Raw genomic sequence first — 26,743 nt, forward strand, 5'->3', positions numbered from 1 at the left:
GGCGTTTCTCTGTCATGATAGAGGAGAAGATGCAACACTCAGCGCTTCACTTTATGGTTTCGGTTTTTCGCCACTGAATTCTGACGAAAAAATTCAAGACGGTCGTATTATTTCTATTGAGAAAAACAAACAAAAGACACGGCAATACTAGGTGAATATTCACTAATTTAAGAAATAAACAAAGTTGTTTTTTATAATCACAGTTCTGACATGATTCAACCACATTTCTTAGCTATAATGCAACATTTTGTTGCTCAAATCCCCCTGAAAAATTGCTCATAATCATTGAATAAAGTGTCATCAACAACAAGGTACAAGTGGGCTCCAAGCATCCTGATAATTTGGGGTCCGACGTATGTGTGTTTCGATGTGTTTGTAGACATTTCTCTGCGTTGGCTGACAGTAGCTCTCCCAACAAAGTGGTCTCTGATGTTTAATCTCTTGGTGTAGGTCAAAAGAGCCTCCGAAAACCAGTTCGCAGGGGAGCTCGACTGAATAATGGAAAACCCCATTATGTATGCCAAGCCCACAGGGAGATCGGGGGGGTCAGCGGTGGGTGGGCGTGGGCGGAGGGAGTTGCCCAGGGTTTGTTGATAGATGTGAGGAAAGCGCAGCTCAATGCATTAATTGCTACTGACTGCAAATGTGTGAATGAGGGAAGGGTGTGATTATTGTGGCTGCCGCTGTGATGATCAGACCGAGCAGAGACACAAAAGGCTTCAAAATTTGCCTGAATTCATGGTAGAGCAACAAACTGAATCTGTTTTTTCTAGATTTGAATCGAAGAATGAAATTTGGGGTTGTTGTCTCCGAGACGACGCTGACTCAATGTTTGTTTATCCCCAAAGGGCAACATCTGTTCGTGATGTCAGTACTGTGCTACAAACCAACCTGGAATTAAGGCAAGGAAACCACGTCACACAAAACATGGTAAGCGATGTGTGTCCCAAAAACAAACGCCAATCCTTAAATATGAAATGTTAAATGATGATCCTTTAAAATTCTGCTCCAGGTGGATGCAAGGTTAACACCCCTGGCAGCGATGGGCCTGGACAGAGGCACTCTACTGCATGATGGCCTTCGCCTTCATGGTGGTGTTGTATATCCAGGGATCCGTACGATGCCAGCTGAGAAGGGCCGGGATCAGCCCGTCCTTCCACTTGGTTATGGCAGAGATGGCCTCCCAGAGCTTATGTACAAGCCCGATGGCCCCCTTGACAGTCGCAAACCTAATAATGGATACATGGGCCTCTACAAGGGCATTCCTCCAAGTCTTCACAAGCCTGTGCTGGTTCCTGGAGCTGAGAATTTGGGCTTGGATCGCAGAATGGGGCCTGGGGACAAAGCAACTGAACTTGGCTTGGCAGGTGCCAGTGGGAGCTACCTCCGCTTGCCGTGGCTCAACCCTTACCCTGAAGCAAGCATGTATCCCTTTATGGACTCATCCAAGTATGCAGCTCTGAACATGTATAAGGCCTCTTTGCTGAGCCAACCCAACCCCTACCTTCCCCAGCACCTTGCCTTTCCTTCTCTGTGCACAGCTCAGGGGGGCAGTGTTAACCCCGCTGCAGTAACCTCTGCTGCTGAGAGATTGTACTACATGCCCCAATATCATACTCCCATCTCATCTTCATTGGTTGCTCCGCCTATGAGGATTCCAGCAGTCACTATGGCCCCCACATCTATGGTACACTGCCAGGATAAAGGGCTCAGTGTGGCACCTTCTTTTGCACAGCAGATCCATCAACAATCTCCTCATCCCCAGCATCATCAAGCTGCTATAGATAGGGACCGATCACCAAGTCAAAGCAGTAGACAAAGTAGGTCGCCATCAAGGAACACTTCGATCAACATCAGCACTAGTAGTAGTAGTAGTAGCGGTAGCTTTAGTGTTGCCACTGGAGGAAGTAACAATAGCCTCGCCACTGACTCTTCACCTCATTCGTCTTCTCGCCTCCCACAACCTTCTGTCACTGACAGTGCACCGGACTTACAAAGACCAGTTGCTAGGATAGGTCAGCCGCCCACCTCCTCGGCTTCCTTGATAGTCTCATCATCAACCTCCGCCGGTCAATCTATCCCTCATCCATTCTCCATCAGCAGTATGGCATCCGAGCAACCATCTCCTGCTCGGCCTAGCCCCCATAAATCCAGGTCGAGAGACGTTGCATCAGAACTTCGTGGCACTGGGGAGGAGAGAAGACCAAGTAGGTCCCCTTCCAAAAACAATTTTGACAGAGCAGCTCAGCAACCCCCAGCAACCAAAGACACTGCTGAAAAACCTCTGGATTTGTCCGGAAGGATAGAGTTTGGTCTCACTCCTAATGGGTTCCCAGTAAAAATGGACACTATGGCCCCAGGTGCACGATATGGACTCTCTGCCGGAGGAGAACTCTTAAAAGAGAACCTATCGCACTCTCCGTCCTCCCACCCTCACTCTGTAGTGAGCAGCTCTTCTTCAAAGGTCTCTGAGAGGTCGGACATGATCAGCACTTTACACTCTTCCTGGGTGGTACCTAGTCGTTCTCCCTCCCACACACAGCACACCCCAGGCTTACCACCGTCTCCAAGACACAACGCAGACTTGGGACCTTCTCAAGCCAAAGTCTCCTCACCTTCCGTCATCAAACACAAAGGCCTGGAGAGAGTACTTCCTCAACAAAGAAGTTCCTCCTGTCCGAGAATTGGAGAGTCAAACCATCATATTCCATCTTCTCAAAACTCCTCTGGCTCTCACGTCAACCCAAATAGCCTTTCTCCTAAACCAAATGGTGAGTGGGTCAAACAGAGTGCTGGTCAATCTGAACATGCATCAATCATTGGTCACCGCAGAGAGGGCCCAGAAAAGTCCTCTCAGACTTCGAAAAGAAGCGACACCACCCCGGATCTTTCATCCTACAAAAGGCCCTGCTTAGAAAATGGTCACCCGACTGCTCCCCTGTATCTTCCTCAAGGTGATGCATACTTAAATCAGAGTTTGGCATATACCAACCGGTACCTTCACTACCCCATCCCAGATGGCATGACACTGCACTCTCTGCCCATGGCAGGGAAAACTCCAGTCTATCCTCACCCTGTACTGCTGGGCAGCAACAGCCTTTACCCCGCCCACTTGGCGGCAAAACACCCTTTACCCTATCACAACCTTCCGACCGGTGCAGGAGGAGAATATCTCACGTATAACTCGCAGGAGATGACCCACCCTTTGATGCAACACCATCCGGACAGCAAGTCATCAGAAAGGGGAGAAGCTAACTTGAAGCCTAGAGGACACGTTGATGACTGTTCTGGGCTTAGAGAACAAAACAGCGGGAAAGAGATGAGTGAAGGGGTCCAATTAAAGCCCGATAGGGAAGCAGGTGTACAAGGACAGAGTAGCAATCAACTCAAACCCCCCTTTTCTTCTTTGACACACAAAGAGAATGTTGTATGCATCGACCTTGTGCACTCAGACACAGACATTGAGACACCATCGGCGCATAAGCAAAATTCTGCCGACATCACAAAGATGAACCAAAAGGAATGTCACCTCAATAACCAAAACCCCAAATCTGAGCCAAAACACCCTATTCCTCATTCTTACCCGGTCCACTCCGGACAAAGCCATGGTTTCAAGTCCAGCAACACAGACAGACTGCTAGAATCTCCCAGTGGGAGACCAAAGGACGAGGTCATGTCCATCGTACCCCCAACTTCACCTGGGCGTGAGTCACAAGCAGAAGACAGTTTAGATGAACAATGCCCGAGCCCAGACTGTGGTGACCAAGACCAGAGCACTTTGCGTTGTGCCCGCACTTCAGGGGAGCGAAGCTCTGGTAAAGACAAAGGAGACAAAGAAAGTCGCTGTCAATCCAAATCTCAAGATTGCAGAAATATGGCTAAAGAGTCAGACCAAGAAAGCATAAAAGACAACGAGAAGGAAGACAGCATTGTTGATCTAGGGGAGTCTCAAGAAGAAGGGGATGACGAGGATGACGGTAGCCATCCTTCTAAGATGTCACGCAAATCAAGTCTTGCCAAAAGGATTGCAAACTCCTCTGGCTATGTCGGAGACAGATTTAAGTGTGTCACTACGGAGCTATATGCCGACTCCAGCAAGTTGAGCCGCGAACAGAGAGCCCTGCAGGTAAGACCATCAACAATCTTTTTTTCTTTTTCAATATATATATATATATTTTTAAATGTCTTTGTTAAATAGTCGTCATTCACCATCAATGCATTCAAATCTACTTCCTGACATTCACATAAAAATCACAAACCACGGCTTCTTTGCTTCACAGTGCTGCATTAAAAATATGCTGCATGGGATTTTGATCCAGAATAATGATCCCCTTCTGTGACCGTCTCGGTCATACCTGGCCTCACCATCTCCCTTTTATGCTATGAGATAGTTTAGTCGGCGGCAGCTGCTGGTACTCGGCATGTCTTCAATCTGTCTATTATTGGCCACTTTATGAAATAAGCCCCATCTCCACCTCGCATTCAAATAAATATAAAAAATAGTGTATGGGTTCAGAAAAATATTTTACTACCTCATACTTGAATCTTTATCAATATTACACTTTTAATTGTGACCCAAGAGATTAAACCAATTTTATAACCCGTCATGGATTAAATTAACACCATTTTAGTCGTACATCGGACATTTATTTACTTTAATACAGATTTTATCTAAATTTCATATTAGTAATTCTTTAGGTTTTATATACAAATTGAGATTTCGAATTTGGATTCTTATAGTCAACAAAATATATAAAAGTACAAAGTGTTAAAGGATTGTAATTGTTAAGATAAGTTAGCAAGTCTAATTGCTTGATATGTCCATGACTAAAATTTCCAATATACATTTCTAAAACCTTCTATGTCGACGATGAACTACAGGGAGATAAGAAAAATATGATTCAAAATACATGTTGATTAGATGGACCAGATGCAAAAAGCACTGGTTTCATACCGTGACCCTTGTTGCTTAACAGTCATCATCTCAAAAGCCTTTTCTTGAAATATCTAGTATATATATGAGAGAGAGGCCAAAGTTCTCCCAGACAAAATGTCATTAAGCCACAGTTGTGGATGTAGACGATGATGCAGAAGCGTAACAGGGACGGCAGCTCAAAGGTTAACCAGGGCTGTCATGTCTTTGCATTGATTAGCGAGCAGCAGCCATCGTACAGTGTTGTTTTCTGGCTTTTTGTGCTTCCATACGTGCCTGTCCTTGTGTGACTGCCTTGAGGCTAAAGCATGTGCGAGTGCTGACTGCGCTGTCGAGCCACAAAGGGGTTTCAGAGCATGACTTTGGCAGCCTCGTGGTTCACGTTGCCTATGGCTGTGATTATCCTGGAGGACAGCGGAGAGCTTGTAGTGTGTTTAAAAACCATCCGCTGCCCTCCACCAAACTCCTGTTGTCGGCATGTCATCAATCGCCACAAGCTGCCCCCCAACTCCACCCCGACCAACCTTCCCCCCCCACCCCCTAGCCTGACCGAATCCCTTACCCTCGTCACAACAACATCCACCTACATTTCCACTCCTCATTTAAACGCACACCAGCTACTGATACTCTCAACATTGATACTGTGATGAATTTGTCCGGGTTTGTCCAGAAATGCTTTGATAGTTTTTTACATGTCATTTTTGGGGGGGTTTGTGTGGAACTTTGTGGGGGTACCGTAACAAATAAAACACATGAACTGATGGACAGATATATTAAGCCCCCCGATTCTAATTGCTTAGATGGAAGTCATATCACGAGAGGGGAGTAATATAAGTCAACCTGCAGCTAACTGGGAGGTCAGTTCTTTACATTTCTTATCACATCTGCCTCTGATGGGCTCTTTCTCCTTTGTACTCTGTAATCCTGCACACTCTTTCGACACTCCCTTGTTTCCTCTTTCATCTCCTCTCTCTGGTTCAGGTCTTAAGATGTATATGTTTTTGTAGCCATGTGTATGTTTAAGAAAAGGGAGCTGCCAGGAGTTAAAGCCCCAAAGAGTGCATGGACTCACAGTGGCTGCAGTAGTCTAACCTGCCTTACTGCCCAGCTTGTTATTGACTGTCTTCTTGTCTTATGTGCGTACATTTGTGTCCATTTAATTTTTTAAAGGCATTTTCTTTTTTATTAGATCTGTTTAGCAAAAAAAAATGTGACTTTTTTTTTTTTTTGCTTTCTGTACCTGTTGAGGCTAGATTTAGCAATTTTAGAGAGAGAGAGGTGTCGTGAGGCAATGAGTGGTTTTCATGGGCTTCTCTTTTTTTCTGCATTTGTGTTTTTGTGTGCGTGCGTGCGCGTGTGTTTGTGCACTCAGCGGGCAATGATGCGGTTCTCTGAGCTGGAGCTGAAGGAGAAGGAGGGCGGCGGTGTGTGCGGTGCGGCCCCGGCGGCAGGACGCGAGCTGGCAGACGGCCAGCGCAGAGAGCGATTGCTGGAGCACAACCAACGCACCACCAGGCAGGGCGAGAAGGAGGGTGAGTAACTCGTGCACGACACACACACACACACACACAATCGCGTATAGACAATAGGTGTCCCCCGCACACACATGCGTGCACTCGCGGCGAACGCTGAGGCAAGACCGGGTCACTCTAAAAAAAGACACTCTCTTACACAAGACCCGAAAGACGAGAGTGGGGGTAGTTTCTATTTTCAAGAAGTCTTTTGTGCTTTATCTGCGCTCTGAGATGGTCGCGGGAGGGAAAAAAAAATCTGGGTGAGAGTTAGCGGTTTGAAAGCGGAGGGGAGAGCGCAACGGAAAGGGAGAGAGGAAGAGGAGGAGGAGGAGGAAGAAGAAGAGGATGAGGAGGAGGAGGAGGGGAGTTAGTGAGGTTGGCCAGGAGCCCAGCTGTGTGTTGGAGCGAGGCCGCGGCTGACGTGTGAGCCTAATTATGGCGTGGAGGGAGAGGGAGTCGGGTGGTGGTGGTGGTGGTGGGGTAGAGTCACGCTCTATGTGAGAAGGGCGTGGTGCGGTCATGCCCTGGGGTAGGACAGAGGGAGGAAGAGGGGAGAGAGAGAGAGAGAGTCGCCGCCATACGCTGTGCGATGTTCTTTCTGGAAGTGCAGCAGGAGAACCCGCTGGCGAGGCTCACATCAGATTAAAAAGTCTTTACCCCATCAAAGTTTTACGGCCTGTCTTTAAAGAAGAATAAAAGCTGGCTGGTGTTTAACTCCCCCACTCTCGTCAACCCTCCCCACCCCACCACCCTTGCTCGCCTGCCCTCCGTCTGTCTCCCGGCATGATTGGTCGTCTGCGGTCTGTCTGTCTCGTTCGCCCTTTCATCTCCTGTTTCTCATCTTGTCTCTCCTCTCCGCCCGCCCTCTTCTTTTCCCATCCCCGTCTGTGTCCTCAGGTGTCCACCCGGCTTACCCCACCAACAGAGTCCCCGTCCTACAGAGATGCCAGAAGGAGCCTCCCTACATGGGGCAGAGCGGCCGGGACCCGTCCAGGCCCGTGGCGGCCCACTTGGGGCCGAAGGACGGAGGCAAAAAGATGGACTCCGAGGGGAACCACTGCCTGCCCCCGACTTTGACGGCAGCTAAAGGACATTACGAGGACTGTATCGGGTTCGGAGTTTCCAGGAAACGACCGTTTAACCCCAAGCTGGAGCGGGACGATCTGGAGCACGAAGACGAACGCTCCAATTATCCCGAGAAAAGAGCCAGGATTTTTAAAGGTGAGACGTTTGTTTCTGACGCAACGGCTCCTCAACTCCCCCGCCGTCTCCGCACCCCTTCATCCTGACATGACGTTGATCCTTGTCTTCTTCCTCGTGAGGAATCAGTCGAGTCTTCCCGCTTCCTTCCACGTCGATACCTTAAACCCACTTTGTAACAAGCTTGGTTGACGCTCTCCCTCTCTCTCTCTCTCCCTCTCTTTTCTCTCCCTCCGTCTGTCCCATCCCTCACTCTGTGCGGCAGCCAGCGCACAGAAGTGTTTAATCCTGTCTTTGAGCGGGTGTGAGAGCGAAGCGAGGAAGAGGGACAGCCATTCTCTCTTCTTTCAGCGCCGCTGTTCCTCTGCCGCGCTTACCCGCCCTCTTCAAAGCTGCTCTTTTCTTCCCTTTTCATCTCCCTTCATTCCCCCCCCCCACTCGTCTGTTTGGTTTCCTTTTTTTTTTTTTTTTCCATCACACTTGCTCTCGCCGGCGACAGCAAACAAGTCAAACAACCAAAGCTTTACAGACTTGTAGCATGTAAATACGAATATAGAAGCGAAAGTTTTGATTGACGGTCCATCACTCACGGGGCCGAGCCACACTGGTGTCCCTCACGCCACTTTCCTCGCTTAGGATTTTAAGGTTTTTTCTTTTGCTCAAACAAACTGATTAGACGACTCATCCACGGATAGTTTCTACCGATTATGTTGTTTTCCCGCATCTTGCGCTTAGCTGCCTCTGGCAAAATATCACAATCCGTGCTGCCGGATAAGTCCGGGACAAAAGCCAGAGTTGTTGTGTTTCCCGTCTGGGAATTTGAAATCTAGGAACGGGAGTACCGTATTTTTTCGGACTATAAGTCAAACCGGATTATAAGGCGCAATGTCAATAAGAGGGTCTTTCTTAATACTGACACTCACTGTGAGAACTTCTTCCGACATAAAATTGGTTCCAGGTCAGTAAGTTCAACCAGAATTGTTGCATAAGGTGCACCGTCGATTTCTGCGAAAATTATGGTCTTGCCTTATGGTCTGAAAAATGTGTTTATAGTTATAACTTAGACCGATACTTCTTCCTGTCGCTTCAGCTGTACATATGACTGACAATGAGTTTGATTATCCAATGGGGTAATCCTTATCTTGACACAAAATGTTTCAGGAATGGGAGTTTTTATTTTGTGTCAAGATGGGTTGGACTGATGAAGCTTCAGGAAAACAGTGTCTTTATTATCAGAGCAGATTTCTACACTATTACAAATGAAAATCTTTTTTTTAATCGTCAACTATCTGTCTTGTAAGCCCTGGATAGACTAGAAGTATCACTTCTTAAGTCATAGGGTCTTTGAGAGTAGGCCCTGGTACAGACCCGGGTTCTCTCAGTTGACCTCAGAACGCCTCTGTTTACGACAGTAGTCGGTCTACATTCTCAACTTTGACTTTAGCCTTTGTCCTGAAGCCAGTTTGTCCTCGCTGCGCTGCCGCCGCTGCCCTCCTCGCACACTAAAGGTCTGTTCAGTGGCGATGACAGTCGGTGACAGACAGCATTCTTGTCATCTGACTGTCGCTGTCAGGGGCAGAGCATCCGAGCGAAACGCGTCTCCGTGTTAGCGACAAGCTGCCGCCGAGCTAGATGGAGATGTCTGAGTTCGCTCGCCATCCTCCACTTATCACGGCTCTCTCTCTCTCTCCGTCCTCTCACTCGTTTCTGTCCGAGGTCTGTTTCACAATCAGCTCCAGACCTCTTCCCTCCGTGCTTGCGTTAAATCTGAGCTCGGAGGGTATTTTACGAGCCATAACAATGTAGTGATTTATGCCCTTTGTTCTTTTTTTGCTCTGTTGTCTACAGGTGATTATACGCGAGTGAATACTGATCAGGCCCACCTCTCGCAGCAGAACTTTCAAGTGCTTTTCATGAGACTCGGAGTCAAATTATTCACCTGAGATTGAGCAGGTTGAAGGTGTCGGTCGGAGAAGCAGAGGCTGATTACCTTTTTTTTTTTTTAGTTTGGGAATTGAATTGAGTGATGTTTCCTCCATAGAAGACAATCTTTAGCGGTCGGCAGTAGCTCTACCAAAACATTGACCAGATTCTTCTGCACATGCTTCAATAGTAACACACGCTTCTGAGTATGATAAGTCACGCTTCTCAGTATAAGTCTTGTATGAGTTGGTGTGATTAAAAAAAACAAAAAGGAAAACTGGTAATGAAACCTGAGAATAAACCCTTTGCTTGACACATACAGCTGCAGTGATACATTCACTGACAGGGAGTGAGACAAAAAGGGTGTTTGAAAGTTTTTGTTTGTAGTGTGTTCATGTTCATTGAGTAAGAAAGTGAGTTGAAAAGAGGTTTTAATTAAGTTGTAGGTAGGGGTGTGATTTGGCATCTATCTGTCAATACGATACTAGCATGATATAAGGGGGGAAATCAACTCATGTATTACCCGAGTACTTGAACTTTGAAACTAAAATAGTCTTAAACATCAGTTTTAAAAGCTGCTGGAGTTGACTGTATCCTCTCGTCCTCAGTCACAACTTGGATCTGGCGGGGGTTTTTTTAGTTCCTTTAGCTGCGGAAAACGTAATGACTGCTGCCTCTTAGCAACTAGAAGTGTATTTTCTACACATAAATGACCTAACTGTGTGAATTATTTGCATGTTATTGTAAATAAAATAAAAAAAATTGCATATGTTTAAGTGCATGTATGTTTTCTTAAACTCCTAGTCAAAGTGCTAGTTTGGTAGTAAACTTTTTTGAGTGTCAGTCTCACTCAAAACCATCACAAACTTTAGAGTGCCGTGTACTACTCTCAATAAGTAACATGCAGATATATAATATCACTTATTCAAGTCAATTTAAAGTCTTCCAAGTAGTCAAAGATAAGACTTGTCTTGGACAGAAGCGCGTCCTCACCTTGTTACGGTCGTGCAGCCATAAAAACCTGAACAAACCCAGGCGACCCGGATGTAAGTGTAGTCATAAAAGTGTTAATGTCAAACTTTCTTGATCAGCCGTCACTTTCTGAACGGTCCGTGGCGGTCGGTTCGAATCCTTAAGGGGGGATCAGAGCCGCGAACGTGGCGAGCCGTGGCAGCCAAGGTTCATCGAGGCATGTGGAGAGGGAAACCCTGCCAGGAATGAATGCTGGTTCTGATAGAAATGTTTCAGAACACACTGTTTTTGTATTGAGTCCAGACTGGTGGTCATGACTGGTACTTCTTTTGGGCGGGATATATTCTTGTCGTCAAAAAAAGATCTATTTTTTATATTTCTTCCACTGGGCTCTTTGCACCTTTAAGAACTTGTCTGGACTTTTGTTGTGTGCAGACGAGCCCGCCAGCACCGACGAGGACGACGACGAGGAGGTTCGGAAGCTCAAGGTTTGCATTGAGCTGAAAGGACTAAGACTCAGTAAGCCAGCGACGGGACCTTCGTCACCCGACTGCCCTCAGATCAAACAGGAGCGGCCCTGGACTCAGTCCAGATCCCTGGCCTCGGCTCAAAGCCCTCGCGAGCGCAAGATCCGACCCGGGGAACAAGATGACAGAGCCGCGGCGCAGAGAGCGGAGATCAACAGGAAATGGGGCTGCGAGAAGCTGCTTAATGGTAAGAATGCGCCGCCAGCCGAGCGAACCGCGGCTGCGACTCAGGGTTCAGCCGGGGTAACGGAAATCTATCTTTGGCTCCCGTTTCGCTTTCTTGTCGAGCAGTCTGTCTTTAGGGGATTTCCCCGAAGCCTTCAGGGAGGGGGTGGAGGAAATGATGCAGAGTCTACTTCCCTCTGCCAAAACGAAAAGGATGAGAATTCACAAGCGAGACCCGGGGAAGTTTGAAACCTTTCCCTCCCCATGGGGTTTTATATTTTGGGTTTCCGTGGCAGAGAGCGATGGAGGAAGTGGCTGGTGGGCAGGTGACTAATGTGTGATCAATGGTTTCTTCGCTTCCTCCTCGAGAAAGCTTACGGGGGGGGGGGGCTGAGAGTGAATTGAGAGACAGTCGTAGGGAGGAGGGGGAGGTGAGGGAGGGTGGGTGGGTGACACCTGGTTTCCTCTTCGTCGCAGAAACGTGAGACACATCCGAGGATATTCTGCTTTCATTCCGGTTCTTTCACTTTACAAAACTTATCGCCATGGCAACGGCCGTGTCACTATAAATGCTGTTTGCGCTTCTATCTCTCGTCCCCGATTGTTTTTGTTTTTATGGAATCAAACAAATCCAAAACTAGAGGCTCATAATGAAAGCTTGCGTGAAACACCTCAACTACTTAAGCACTCATAATAAAGACTTGAGTATTATGTCGAGTGTTTTATAGATTATAAATCAACATTTGATGTTTTATTTTATCCCCATACTTTCTCAAACTTTCCGCAGCTCCAAAAAATAAAATAAAATACAATAAAATAAATAAAACAAGTACACTATTGTTAGCCTCACCCATATATTGGCTTCACACTATAAACGTGTCAACTAGGAGAGCACTGAGATGTGGCATACCTCTGCCAAGGAGCTCATTGAGAGTGAGTGATCGAGAGGCAAAAGTGGACGCCGGCTCTTCGTGCTACACGTGCATGGGTTTGGACCGACCTGAGATATAATGCAATTATCTTTTCTCACAGCTGCGATATGCTTTAAAATAATTGCACGAAATCAAATGTTTAATTTCAACATTCAATCCCACTGTTCCTAGGGGCAGTTTTCCTCTTCTTTTTTTTTTGCGCATGTAAATACGTATTACAAAAAGGCTTAAATGCGACGAAGGCATCACATTTGTTTAAGGAGATTATGGCGTCCTCGCTGCCATCGCAGCAGGGATGTGTGTGTGTGTGTGTGTGTGTGTGTTTGTGTTGTTGTGGTCGTGCAGGTTATTTTTTTTAACATTTTCCCCCCCCTGATGGAGCAGGCCTGCTGCGCTCCTAGACAGCTCTGCCTGCTCATTAATAAACCAACAGAGTGTGAGAGATGGCCTTGCAATCCCTCCCATCCTCCCCCCGCGGCGAGTTCAGCCACTCACTCTTCCTCTCTCCTACGCAGGGGTCGCCGCCGTCGCCGCCCCCCTCGCCCCCAACCCGCTGAAGGACAGGGTGCACGCACCGGGATTCTACCCGGGCGACCGTGGCCTCAAGGAGCCCAGGCGGGGCCCTCCCTCGCCGGAGCCGTCGCCCGGGGATACGCCTCCCCTCAAGCCCCATCGCTACGGCGACGGTGACAAGCCCAAGGGCAAGCGGCCGTGCAAGACCAAGCACACCAGCCAGCGGGAGAGAGAGAGGAAGAAGGAGGCGGCGGCGGCGTCAAACAGCCCGGACCGCCGCTCCGCCGCCGATCATCTGGGACCGGCCGACAGCGACAAGGTGAGTGTTGACGGGCGAGTCCGTTTCCGTATGCCTGTCGGCGCCTCCGATTATGCAGCGAGGAGCGGGTTGCGGAAGGAAGCAATGTTTACGATGTTGACCTCCCCGTGACCTCGGCGACTCCCTGCGGAGAGAGAGCGCCCGCATGCGTGCCTTGCGTCTCGGCGCCTTAATTGTCGAACCTGTGTCATCGCCGCTATTTTGTGTCGCCGACGCTTGCCAGGACTCAAAGTGTCTATGTGTTTGTGAGCATTCCTGACATAACAACAAAACCCTGGAGCAATTATACATTGTACTAGTGCCTCAGGCACACACACACACACACACACACACATGCACACACATGCACACACACACGCACTGAGCAAGGAATGTGGCAGCCACGGTCGGGTGTACAAGTTCAAAAGACTGGGGGGAAAAAATGAGCACAGGATAAAATTGAGGGGAAAAAAAAAAAAGGAAGGCGAGTCGTTTTTTTGGCCGCGGCGCCCTCCTCCCCTGCTCCTCCTCAGCCTGACAGCTGCTCAGACATGGAAATTCCACTGAGAGGGCAGGCGCTACGCAAACACACAGTCGGGCAGCTCGCTCTCTCTCTCCTGTGCTGCGCTCGCAGGGCTCTGTTGGTTTGGCGGCTCGAGAAAAGCGGCGTGCCAACCTGCCCGTGTTTCCGGGCGTGAACAGTTGGTGCGCCGTGTCTGTCTATTTTTAAAAAATGATAATAATTCATGGGACGTCACGAGGAGAACTTCCGTGTAAAGTTCCACTTTATTTAAGACTTTTAATGACATGCCTGTGCAGAAAGAAAAACATTTGTGATTAACCGACGGCACAATACAGTCCTGTGAAAACCAGTTTTGGGTGAGCGACGGGTTTCCAGCGGCAGTGGAAGGTTCTGTACTGGCGCCGCCGAGAACTTTCCGGTTTTTCCATTTTTGAAAAAGCATAAATATGCCCCTGTGCTGCATTTTTTTATCTGGTCTGGTGGCGACAAACGACAACAAATGCACCTTTTAGAAATGTCAAGATCCAAATCTAACCCGCCAAATAATCCAATATGGCGGCCCACATTACTGTGGAATCATGTTCATATTAATTTTGTGATTTATAAAGATGATAACTTAAGATAAACTTGGATGATCCAATGACGATAAAACTGATGTAAAAAAAAGTCAGTTTGCTATGTTTAGCCTGTGATCTAGTTTAGAGGCGACTCTTTTTGTCCCACAGTTTAATGTCGGTATTATATTCACGACCTTTCATATAAAAACAGTAAAATAAATGGTGTAGTTCACGTTTCACTTAAGTAATCAAGTAGTTTCTGTGAAGTAATCTTAAAAAAAAAGGCTACTTCATATAAAATACCATCTTTTAATTAAAGAAAACACATCGAACCCTAGTACAGAAATTATACTTTTTTGTTGTCTTATTGCCACGCCAATGTCAGGTCTTTGTTTAGCTCTTGATTATGTTTCGTCATTTTGTTTTTAAAGATTAATACCCCTGCCAAGGAGCTTAGAATTAACCGGTTGATCATCTGATCCACTAATCTTTTGAAAGATTTTAAAGAACTGCTTCGCTTTATTTCTCGAGCCTCCTGTGTCGAGCATGTTTTGAAATGCTACTGCCATCTGTCGTCCCATCTGTGTTATTTCAAATGCTAAAAATGTTATCCAATTATACAGATACGATCAAATATTAGGTGAAAAGTGTTTCTTATTCATGATGTGATCCCTGAAACATCCACCAGGGTTTTCTAAGATTCCTCAAATATGTGTCAAATGCTCTACTCCGAGTGTCATGCAGATGACACCCTCCTTTTTTACCTAAAGTGTTGATATTTTCCTGTGGTGTGACATGTCAACGCGGAGGTGTCGCCGGGGTCGTTATCGTGCGCGCGTGTGCCCTTCAGTCCCGTGCGCGTCTGCTCCGTGGCATGCGACCGTAACACTCTCTCTCTCTCTCTCTCTCTCCCTCCACAGCTGAGCGAGCCGCGCGGGGCTCCGAGGAAGAGAGCTGCCTCTCCTAATCATTATCCCGGCTCTCCAGTCAAGCCTTGCTCCCCCGCCGCGCTCTGTCCGCCCACCCTGCAGCCGCAGGCGAACGGCCGAGCGGAGCGCGTCGCCGCCGCCGCCCCGGAGCCGGCGGGGCCGCAGCGGACGCCCCCCGCCGAGCCGTCCGCCGTGCGCCCGATCCCGCCCGAGGCCCGGCGGCTGATCGTGAACAAGAACGCCGGGGAGACGCTGCTCCAGCGAGCGGCGCGGCTCGGATACGAGGTAAATGGGCTCCGCTCGCATTATCCTCCTCACTTATCTCCCCCACGCTCTCACTTCATCACCTCGTTCGACTCTTTGCTTTCTCTCCTCCCAAATTGAGCTCATTTTCTCCCCCCCCCCCCCTCCTCCCCCCTCTCACCCCCAACACCCCCCCCCCACCACGATCCTGGCAGACACGCTTCGAATTGTCTTCCTCTATCTCGTCCTCGTCTAGCATCTGTCCTGCTCTTCCTCTCCTTTCTTTCCTCTCCTCTCTCTCTCTCTCTCTCCTCTGCGTGTCTGCCTCTCGCAGGTTTCCGCTCCCTCCCTCCCTCCTCCCTCTCTTTCCTCTCAGCGCTCGTTCTCTTCCTCTCTTTGTGACTCAGATTGTCACCCCCCTCTCTCTCCCCCCTCTCCCCCCTTCACTCCCCTCCCTCCCCCCTCGCCTCGCTCTCACATCTCATTAATTTTCCGTGAGGCGAAGTGTGACACACACGCAGACAGCGCCTCGCACGCACACGCACGCACGCGCACCCTCGCTCGGCGGCGTGTGTGTGTGTGTGCGCGCGCAGACAGCGTGAGGGATCGGTGGGATCATTATACGGAGACTGATGCTCGCTCTCTAGCATCGGGAGTCCCACCACACACACACATACACACACACACACTCCCCCCCTCACACACACGCACACACTCCCCCCTCACACGCACACACTCCCCCTCGCGTCTTTGTGTGTCGCTGCCAATCGTTCGCCTCTCGCTCCCTCCGCACACACCAGAAGAAAAAAAAGGATGCGTCGCGGTGTGTTTTCCGACCGAAATCTTTCCGCTCTCGCGTCTTTCCCGTCGCTCAGGAAGCTTTTAATTAAAGTTGGATGGTCGTCTGTCTCCCCCCTCCTCACCCACTCCCTCCTTCCCTCCCCCCATGTCTCAGTTAGTGGCTCTAAACGCTCGCGCTTCCCCTTGTTGACAGATTTTTTTTTTTTTTTTTTTACAAATTGATTTATTGATCCAAGTGTTTTTTTGTTTTTAATGCCACTCGAGCATTGTTGTGTCTCTCGGATTCTCTTGATCATTTTTTTTATCTTCACATAAATATCCCTCCATTTTCTGCGGCGTATTCCCGTGTGTCCCAGTTTCCTCGGGCGAGAGGCGAGGGGACACCCTGGAGAGGACGCCCATTCACACACACACTCATAGCGACGGACAATTTTAAGTTTAATTTAACTTCTGTATGTTTTTTTTGGACTGTGGGAGGAAACCGGAGTGCCCGGAGTAAACCCCACACAACACCCTTTTTGTTGTTGATTATCTAGTTTCTCGTGGACGCGCGTGCGCGTCGGTCCTCGCGCGGCTCGCGGGTGTGAACGAGAGGTAAGCACTGGGAGTATAATCGCGTTCTAATGGCCTCTAATGTGCCGTGGTGACTGTGGTTAGCAGTGGCGGCTGTTTTTTTTTTCCCTTTTCCTCTCGCTCTCGCAGACACACACGCGCGCACACACGCACGCACGCGCGCGCACACTCAGGGTGCAGCGCAGCAGCAGGGTTCAGTCAACCGTGCGTGGAGAGAAGCTGGCTCGTCTCTCTGATTTATGCATTTCTCGCAAACGTTTTTTTTTTTTTCTTTCCCTCCCCTCCCTCTCCTTCTTCCACTCTTTTTTCCCCTTCCTGCGCTCCGCATGTGGAGGGGGGGCGGGGGGGGGAGAGGGGGGAGGGAGAGAACCTGAGACTACACAAACAAGGCGCTGACCGCTGCGCAAACAACACCCCCGCCTTCCCCTCCCTCCCTCCCTCCCTCTTTTCTCTCCCTCTCTCAGGAAGCTCGTCTCTCACTGCCTGTGTGTGATAAGCCCGGGGCAGACCCTTGGGGCTCCCGCACACACACACACGCACACACGCGCACACACACACACACTTCGGCTTAGACGCACACACCCGCTCGGGGTGTGCAAAAAAATGTGCCACACACACTCGCAGTGGCGCACACACACGCACACTTCGGCTTAGACGCACACACACACACGCCCGCTCCGGGTGTGCAAAAAATGTGCCACACACACACACACACACACACACAGACACACACACTCGCCTGTAGACGCGCTTGTCTCACGCTGGTGTTTCAGCGCCGCGAGCTCAGGGCTTATCACACGCAGGCAGAGAGATACGCGGGCTCGAGAGAGACGCACGCACGCACACACACACCGCTCCGCATGCTGATTACCAGGCGCGCACGGTTACACACGCACACGCGCCCTGGAGTAATGACCCGACAAGAACAGACGTCTTGACACTTTTTTTCCGCGGAGTGACATCTCGACACGCTCGCTGCCGCCGCGGACGTGAACACGCGCAAATCTACTACAAACACGCAAATTTTACTACAAACAAGCAACCGGTTGCATTAAAAAAAACACACACACACACACACACACCCCCACACACACACACACACACACACACACACACACACACACACACACGTGCGTGCGCGCGCAGCTACTTTGCCTTTCCCCGCGCCCGGGCCGACACTGTGCATATTTCATGTTCGTTTAGTTTTGCGATCCGAGCCTCTGCACATGAAAGCGCTTCTCTCTCTCTTTCTCTCTCTCTCTCTCTCTCGCTCTCTCGCTCTCTCTCTTCCTCCCTCGCTCCGCTTTCATTCTCTCTCGCTCTCCCTCGTCTGACGCGCTCGCTGAGCATTTGAAATGGTAATGAGGAGAGATGCTGCGGATGTCTTCATCCGTCTCTCTCTCTCTTTCTCTCTCTCTTTCTCTCTCTCTTTCTCTCTCTCTCTCTCTCTCTCTCTCTCTCTCTCTCTCTCTCTCTCTCGTCGGCGCTCGGGGGCCCCTCAGTCCTGCCCCTTGAAATTTTCAGATCAACTCAAGGTTCACTCCGTCGTTTGTTTTCACCTCCGCGAGTCACGTCTGCCTCTCGAGCGCGTGTTCAGGTAATTGTGGATAAAATGGATGCTCCGCCTCCTCCTCCTCCTCGTAAAGTTGGTAAACTTCAATTTAAGGTAACTGACTTGACCTCTGACACGGTGATTTGTTTGACTTCTTCACCGGTAGACTTGAGCGTAAAAAGTAATGTCTTCGTCTGGTGTTTTAAACGAGTGTACAAATCGTTAAATGGCATTTACACTATTGTGACGCTAGGGGGTGCCAGAAAGACTGTTTAAAATCTTACAGTTTGGGCATATAACAAAAACTAAAAGCCAACCAAAAACTGGTTAGTTGGAATCGTTTGGTTTTCAGGAATTAAATTCCCTGCCAATAGGTTAAATGTCAGCACCTTTCGTCTACACAAAATCAACTTTTTTTTATCGACAATTGTGACCCATGAGAGTAGATCACACTCAGCAACAGCAGTAGAACCTTGCATTTTTAAGTTACTAATTTAAGACATTATAAATATTATAGTATTTAAAAAAAGAGCATATTTGAATGAAACTGACCTTTACCAACACAAAACAATTTATTTTCTTTTTTTTTTAATATGAAAGTTACAAATTAATTCATAACATTTTGATTTGACGTGAAACATTAGCGTTGAAATTAATTTTATATTTCAGGGGATTTTACAGTATCGCAGTTGAGGGCCGCTTCAAATATACTCAATGGCCAAAAATGGCCCCTGGGCCCTACTTTGAAATAAGTCGTGTTACTCAATGACTGACGCACACATTGGCATCTTCAACCGACACACAACCGGTGGAGTCGCGCGATAACATTTACCACCGGAACGATATAACGGAAACTTATCGTCCGACCGTGGGAGGCAGGGGGGGGGACACCCTGGAAAGTACAACACAGGATAGGCATAGGAAACTACTTTCCGTCTCCCGTCGCACACGAGATTATCGTGTGTGTCGAACACGACAAGCGTCTGCTTTCACGTCCCTCAACCCGGACGTGGTTTTAAAAAAAAACAAACACCCCAGGAGCGTGCACAGGAGCGTGCACAGGAGCGTGCACAGGAGCGTGCACGTGTGCGTCTGACGGTGCCGGATTAACTGGGATCAGCTGTCGTTGGCGGCGCATCCGCTCACCGCCACGCTAATGCTCGCGCAAACATCCACACGTTGCGCCTGTCGGGGCAGGTAGCAGCGCCCACGGGCTCGGACCGACCGACCGGGCTCGTGGGTCGCCTCCACACGGGGTTCATGTGGGCGCGTGCACGTGCGGGCGCCGCGAGGGGTTAAATGTCTAAGTGATGCATTGATTGCAGGCGAGCGCAGGGAAGCACTAGAGAGGCAGATTAGAGGACGGAGGGAGAGAGAGAGAGGAGGACGGGAGCGAGGGATGGTGGAGGGGGGGGGGTAGTGTCTCATTATACTGAGCAGGAGTGTGTGTTGTGTGTGTGTGTGTGTGTCTGGCGGGAAGCCGGGGCTCTCGTGCTAAGCTCCTCGCTCTCTCCCAGCGATATTAAACACGGCTCTGGAGGTTTAGCGCTACACCTCCTACACACACACACATCCACACACACACACACACACAAGCGTGTCATTGCGCACAACAACTGCACACACCGAAGACCCACACTCGCACCGACACACACACATATACAGTGGCGGCGGCGAGTGGAATCCCCCAGAGGCCGGGCCCCGGCTCCTGAATCTCTCTCCAGCAGGCAAACGGAATGCTGGCAGCGATCGGAAAAAAAAACCAGTTGGAGCAGCAGCCACTCCTCCTCCTCCTCCTCCTTTCATCACTCCACACTCCCATTCCCTCGCTTCTTTCCCCGTCACTACTGTTTTCTCGCACCCCCTCCCTTTTCGTCCCTTGTTATTATCAGCTCGGGCTTCGACTCCGGGGCCCCGGGAAGATGGGATCCACAGATTCATCTATCCGTCATCTGTCCTCCCGCCCTCCGCTCATCTCTCCTTCCCCCCCTCTTCTTCTTCTTCTTCTTCTTCTTCTTTTCCTCGCGCTAAGATACACAGAACGGGCGAGAGATAAACACGGGGACCAGACGCGGGGCTGGAATTAGCATAGAAATGGAAGTTCGAAGTTATTCCCCAGGTTCCGATCAGCGGCTCCTGGCGCCGGACTATTAGAACACCGGCGTACGAGTGTGTCCAAGTCCACGAGTCTCCCGGGCTGATGAATTAAACTATTTGGAAGTGGTTGCGGAGAACTGTCACTTTGTGAGGCTGGCTCACTTTTCGGGGCGGCCTCTGTTTTTGAACCCCTGAAACACTGTTGTCGGTCTTGAGTTTAGAAGGATTTCCTGTTGGTTTAACAGCACTGTGGGATGTTTCTCCTGAATAACACGCTCATAAAACAATCAGTGACTCTATACTGCTGGAACCGACCTCCCTTTTTCACCCCATTATTGACAAACCTGTCGCCCCAGAAGGATTTTAAAGTGATTCAGAGCTTTTTTCTAAACACAGACCAGATTCACCTGCACCTAATATCACACATTCTCAATACAACTCTGCAACAATCTGTGCAGTTGAAATAATTCAACTCGTTTTTTAAGGGCAGGAAAAAACTATCTTTCTAATGATGTGTCATGAGAAAATGTGCATGCAGCTGCAGTGATGCGGTCGCTGAGAGGGGGTGGGATGACAAGAGAGTGGTGTCGGGGATGAGTCGTGTAGTTTTTCATAAGTATTTTATTGTTGTTGTGAAAAATTTCAAATTCATCATCTTAATTTGACGTTGATTCGCGTCTAACAGTTATTACCTCGTAATAAAGTTAAAACCTGCTCTTTATTGTGGGTTTTTTTTATTTAAATAATTACTACATCGTCATAAACTCATGTGAGATATCGTAGCGTACAAAATCGCTCATTACACAATTCTACCGCCGTAAAATCCAAATAAATCCAGCTACTTAAATGAAATTATACTTAAATTGTTGCTCCCGACAATTTAGTGTCAGCAGGAAAGAAGCACTTACACCGCTCTTTAAATTTCTTTTTTTTTTTCAAATCCCTGTTTTTACATTCTTAAAATGATCTGCTAAAGCTTTAAAACTCGAGTCCCTCCGGAGCCTCTTTGGAATCCCTTTTCCTGGCTCCCATTGTGTCCATGTTTCGAGCGCAACAATGGCTCCTTCGCTTGCCTCGGCCGCGTCCAGACACACTCGTACGTGCGGCGGCAGCCGAGTCTGGCACGGCGAGCGGCGTTGAGTCACTTTTCCTTGACAAGCCGTGACGGCTCCTCCGTGGCGACGGCGTATTTATTTGTGTTTTTGTCAGATGGCGACGCACGTCTTCGTTCCATGGAAATGTAAACATCAAACCCTGGATTGTCCCCCAAACACTCACCTATTGGTGTCCCCCCCCTGCAGGAGGTGGTGCTGTACTGTCTGGAGAACCGGGTGTGCGAGGTGAACCACCGGGACTACGCCGGCTACTGTGCCCTCCACGAGGCCTGCGCGCGAGGCTGGCTCACCATCGTGCAACACCTGCTGGATTACGGCGCCGACATCAACTGCAGCGCTCAGGACGGCACCAGGTAGACTTTAATCTCCTCTCGGAGAATTTTTTTTTTTTACCGATTATTTCCTCGAATCCGACTCAATATCAATTTTCCCCCACAAGGTCAGGAGGTCGTCCTCCTGCTAGCATTCTGCCTCTGGTCTGCACGTGCGTTAAAAGGCAAATTAAACGACTGGACTAAATGAGAGCAGCTTTAATTTCAGTGCTATTAAAATGTACAGTGGGGGGTCTTTGCAGGAAGCTGTGCAACTGCCTGAATAGGAGCTTTATTAAACCGTGAACCTTCATTCATACCCGTATCCAACACAAAAGTGATATTGATTTCATTTTTGTGTGGAAGTGTTTCAGCGTAAAAGTTCAAAGAAACATCTACCGGCGAACATAACTGATATATGAACCGGATCTCCACCAACATTTGGGCTATTTAAGGGTTAACTGACACTTAAATTAAACTAGAATCTTCATTCTTTGTACCGAACTGACTCAGAAATGTAGCTAAATATTAGTATATATTATATACTTTTAGGGATATTCTTTAAATTTGACATAAACAGTCCTTTCAACTAACAATTCAACTCTTAATAAGTAAATTATAAACTTAATATTTTGCTCAAAATTATGATTTTAACGCTTTTATGACTACCATTTATAGCACATTGCTTTACTACTACGAAATGTGTTCGGTAGACTGTATTTGGCTAACCATGTGTAGACATTATAGCTTTTAGCTCTTTGCTAGCTTTGGTGGAAATACATCTATCGGCCATACATTTCACAGATGCTCATTGTAGTCCATTTTTATTAAACAAAAATAAAGTATACTATAATGGGTAACATGGAAGAGTTTTTTTAAAAAGTGGCAAAATCTTATTTCTTATTTGGAAGATGCTTTCTGTCTAATATTGTCACAAAATCTCGTTATTATATGATAATATCTCTCCACCAACTTTATCATTTAACATCTCACCTGTATTTCTTAATTACTAGTTGTTTTTTGTGTATCATGTCTTCCAATAAAAAAAGATTTGAAAATATGGGTAGTTAACGCCCGAGTTAACGGCAACATGACACAGCACTTGCACTCATTTAATAAGTAACTTTACGACGGTGACGTCCAAGTGTAGTAAGTGATTGATGGACCGTTGAGTGGCTCAGAAACTGCTGAATGTGCGTTTTGGCTTGAAGATGGAACTTATTAACTCTTTTTAGACTATTTACATTTGCTGTACCTTCACAAGGAATATTTAACATAGAAAACTTAACAGCAGAGAACCCGGTCATTGCAGTGACCCCTGAAATTCTGCCTGAACCCTGAGGGTTCTTAATACGTCAACATTATCTCATGAAACATCAGTGAAACTACAAAAATGAAAAGCATTTCTGAAAACGGGATAAGGAAAGTTTGTTCTTGTGAAATGCCTTGCAGTGATGAGTTTACTGAGAGGGAGTGAGACGAAAAGAGAACAGTGCAACGCAATAGTGTTTCTTTGATTAGAAAATGAGTCTGAAAGTGATTTATATTAGTTAGAGATATACATGTATATGTTTTAAGGTCTTTTTCTGGTACTTTCAAGTCCTATCACAGCAACTTAAAACACCTGGACACTGACTTGTCAACTGGCAGAAAAGTGAATAATATAAGTCCAGGAGTAAGCGTTTCTAGTTGTAAATGTGTAAAATAAATTAAATCCATCACCTCAGACTTAAAAACGGACAGATATTGAAAGTATAACTTGGAAATATACCCGGTGAACAGGACTAATGAAGAAAATATGTTCCTCCCCAGGCCGATTCACGATGCAGTCGAGAACGACCATCTGGACGTGGTCCGAGTCCTGCTGTCCTACGGCGCGGATCCCACCCTGGCCACGTACTCGGGCCGAGGTCTCCTCAAGATGACCCACAGCGACAACATGGAGCGCTTCCTGAACGGTGAGAAGCCGCTCTGCTGTGCACAGCTGTCGAGCGTGTTTATGTGCGAGCGAGAGACTCATTAGTTACATCCTCCATCTTCACGCTCTTTCTCTCAGAGCCCCGGATTCATTAGCACGCTTTTTTGGTTTCTAAATATTTTCTGGCTGCAACAACATGACGGGATTCTTAAAGGTTTTTATATTGGATTTTAAGGACACGTGGCTTCAGTGTTGGGATCGACACAGTTGTTCGGTTAAAAATCCTCCAGTCGTTTTCATTAAAGGCAGGAGTGTTGTGTAGTTGTGTGTCCATGTTAGTGTTGAAACAGAAGATGCTCCGATGCCTCAGAATGATCAAATTCACCTTCACTCTGAAGCAAAAACATCCAAACTTGAACCATTTTGTTTACATCTTAGTAAAAGGAAAGTTGTGGTGTAACCTGGGAAGCCGATCTGACCGAACACTTGAGTTGTGTGACAATATTTGGCGTTGTAAATCTGGTTAAAGAGTGTTTTAATTTCCGAATTTTCTGCCTCTTGAGTTGCCGTCACTCATTGAGTTTGCCGTCCTTCAACCAAAAACACTAGTTTACTATTGGATTTTTTTCTTTTTTAATAATCTGTGGCAATCATATCTGAAAAGCCATATAAGATTTTATAACCCAGATAAAGATTTATTATTCATCAAAAACAATAAATGGTTTGTTGTTCTGTTTACAAACCAAACCTTTTATGTCAATTCAGAATTTTGTCTCACATTAATGTGACCAAAATTGAAGATATTCGCATCAAAAGAATTGTGCTTAATATTAGAAAAGTTATCGATTCATCTAAGGTTTAAGTTAAGCCATCTTATAATAGGTTTCATAAGTCTAGAAATTACATTTCCTCACTTGATAAAGTGTGAATAAATGTAAAACTGGTGAGTAGAGATCACTGTCTTTGCTATAATAAATAGTTATATATTGCTTTAACTAGTTAAATAACGCTTGAAATGATCCGGAAAAATCAAGACAAATCAATATATATATATTTTCTAGAAATATTTTTCTTTAAACCGGGTGTTTTGACTCTGTATGGATGGAATCAATCGTGAGGTTAAATGAATTATTGAGCGGCCAAGTCCAGGCTCGTCTTACACTCCTGGCCCAGAACTCGTGAGTCAGCGCGCACGGGCGTCAGGAGGGGGATCGAGGGGAGCCTCAAGGTGGGGCGAAGATGTCGAAACATCCCAGTCAGCACTGCTCTCTCCCGGGCGGGCCTGCTCTTGGCTCCCCTCTCTCTCTCTTGCTGTTCTTTCTCGGCTGTGACCTCCGAGCAACCTGTTGTTTTCAAGTCCCCCCGGTAGATCCTCCCAGTCTCTGCCTCCCCCCCTCCTCCCCCCTCGACCACCTGTTAGACGGGGGAGTTTCAGCCCCGCCGGGGGTTCGTGTCTCCTCGGCCTGCTTCGCCGCGGTTGCCAGGCAACGCCCGAGCGTGTTTGCACGGAGAGAAAGCGGACTCCCTTTGTGTGCCGGGACTAAAGTTCAGGCGGACCGGCGAGGTTCGTGCGCGGAAGGAAATGAGAAAAAAAAAATGCAAACGCGTCCTCTTTAAAGAGGGTGTCAACGAGCGGGTGCAAGTTCACGGTCACGCGCGCGCGAGATGAATGGCGGCGGCGGAGATTTATGTGGAGAGATGGTGTTGAATCCTGAAGACGAGCGCGGAAGGATGGATCGATGCGCGCGAGATTGACGAGGGAGAGGGAAGGAGGGAGGGAGGGAAGGAGGGAGAGAGAGAGAGAGAGAGAGAGGGAGCTGCCGCCCTCCCTCCCTCCACCTGGTCCCACTCATCTGGAGGCCGTTAATCCCTCCAAACACACGCCAGACGCCCCACGCCTCTGCGCTGGCGCACAGCCCAGTGTGCGCGTGCGTGTGTGTGCGTGCGCGCTCGGTGTGTGTGTGTGTTGATCCAGCTTCCTTGTTTGTTTCCAGCCTCGGAGTGCGTGTGAGCGCGAACTGTGTGTGGTTCTTGTTTGATCCCTGGCAGCGAGTGACCCGCTGGAGACAGTGGGCTCTCCTCCTCCCCCCGTGGCACCGCCGCTGGCCCCTGACCGCCCCCCCCCTCCCTCCCTCCTCCCTCCCCCTTGATCCATTTCCTCCCCTCGTCTCCAAGGACAATTATATCCTCCGCCTGCTCTCCCGGGCCTGAGTAACGCTCGCCTCTTCCCTCCATAGATTATTTCGCTGACCTTCAGGGCCGATCCGATGACGACCCCGGGATTTATTGGGAGTTCTACGGCAGCGCCGTGTGCGGTGAGTGCAGCTCTCCGGAGCCCCCCAGTGTGTTTGTGTGTCCCCCCCTCTGGATCTGTTTGACCAACGAGATCCTCCTCTTGACGCTGCAGAGTCTGGCGAGGACGGAGCCGCCTACGACATCCTGGCGGACCCGCCGGGCCCGGAGGAGGACGAGGATGACGACAGGAGGGAAGTGTTCGAGTTCGAGTTCTCAGACCGACCTCTGCTGCCTTGTTACAACATCCAGGTGTCTCTGTTCCAGGGGTGAGTCCACGATTGACACTTTCTTTTTATAAGGGTCGTATTTAAACTCCCTTATTCTCTTTTGAACGAGTTAAACATCTTTATGTACATAGTAAATACGTGTAAAAATAATAATAATTGAGAATTTGTGCAGAGCACGCAAGTATTAACACCCATTAATAAAGAAGCAAAACTATTGTAAAAGGTAACCTTTAAATATGAATTATATGTTAGAAGTAACGAGTGTAAAATCTCTACAAAAAAATAAAAATAATTCAACATTAATTGGTGATCGTCCTAAACCGTAGTTTAGATCTGGAATAAAAATGTTTTCTAAAGATATTAAAACAAAGGAAACACTGTGTCAACTTTAGTATGCTATAAAAAAAATATTCATATTTAAAGAGCCACTAAAAGAGATGTTGTCAAGTAAAGATGTTTTATTGATGTAAACAAGGAATGAATGTCAGAGATGTTTTTTAATTATTCTGTCACAACACGGAAACGAAAAAACATGCCTTAATAAAAAAAAAAAACTATTAAAAAAGGCAATATTTAAATATTAATTATAGGTGAGAAAATTAAATTTCTACAAAAATGAGAATTA

General features: G+C 47.8%; 1 protein-coding gene across 2 annotated transcripts in view; it reads left to right on the plus strand.

The window, feature by feature from the left end:
- The window catches only part of bcor (BCL6 corepressor), a 39,039-nt gene that overhangs the window by 10,835 nt on the left and 1,461 nt on the right, over positions 1-26,743 (plus strand). The window contains exons 2-13 of one of the 2 annotated variants that reach the window (XM_087804796.1): positions 849-930; positions 1,013-4,126; positions 5,734-5,790; positions 6,306-6,465; positions 7,345-7,668; positions 10,978-11,256; positions 12,682-12,998; positions 14,978-15,271; positions 21,554-21,720; positions 23,491-23,636; positions 25,834-25,911; positions 26,004-26,157. In XM_087804796.1, the coding sequence (XP_087660922.1) occupies positions 928-930; positions 1,013-4,126; positions 5,734-5,790; positions 6,306-6,465; positions 7,345-7,668; positions 10,978-11,256; positions 12,682-12,998; positions 14,978-15,271; positions 21,554-21,720; positions 23,491-23,636; positions 25,834-25,911; positions 26,004-26,157 (5,093 nt within the window). In that variant the 5' untranslated portion in view covers positions 849-927. The remainder of the gene's footprint in view (positions 1-848; positions 931-1,012; positions 4,127-5,733; positions 5,791-6,305; positions 6,466-7,344; positions 7,669-10,977; positions 11,257-12,681; positions 12,999-14,977; positions 15,272-21,553; positions 21,721-23,490; positions 23,637-25,833; positions 25,912-26,003; positions 26,158-26,743) is intronic. The other variant, XM_087804797.1, reaches the window with a different exon arrangement.

The sequence above is a fragment of the Callionymus lyra genome, chromosome 12 (assembly GCF_982586985.1).
Source record: "Callionymus lyra chromosome 12, fCalLyr1.hap1.1, whole genome shotgun sequence".
Lineage (NCBI taxonomy): Eukaryota > Metazoa > Chordata > Actinopteri > Syngnathiformes > Callionymidae > Callionymus > Callionymus lyra.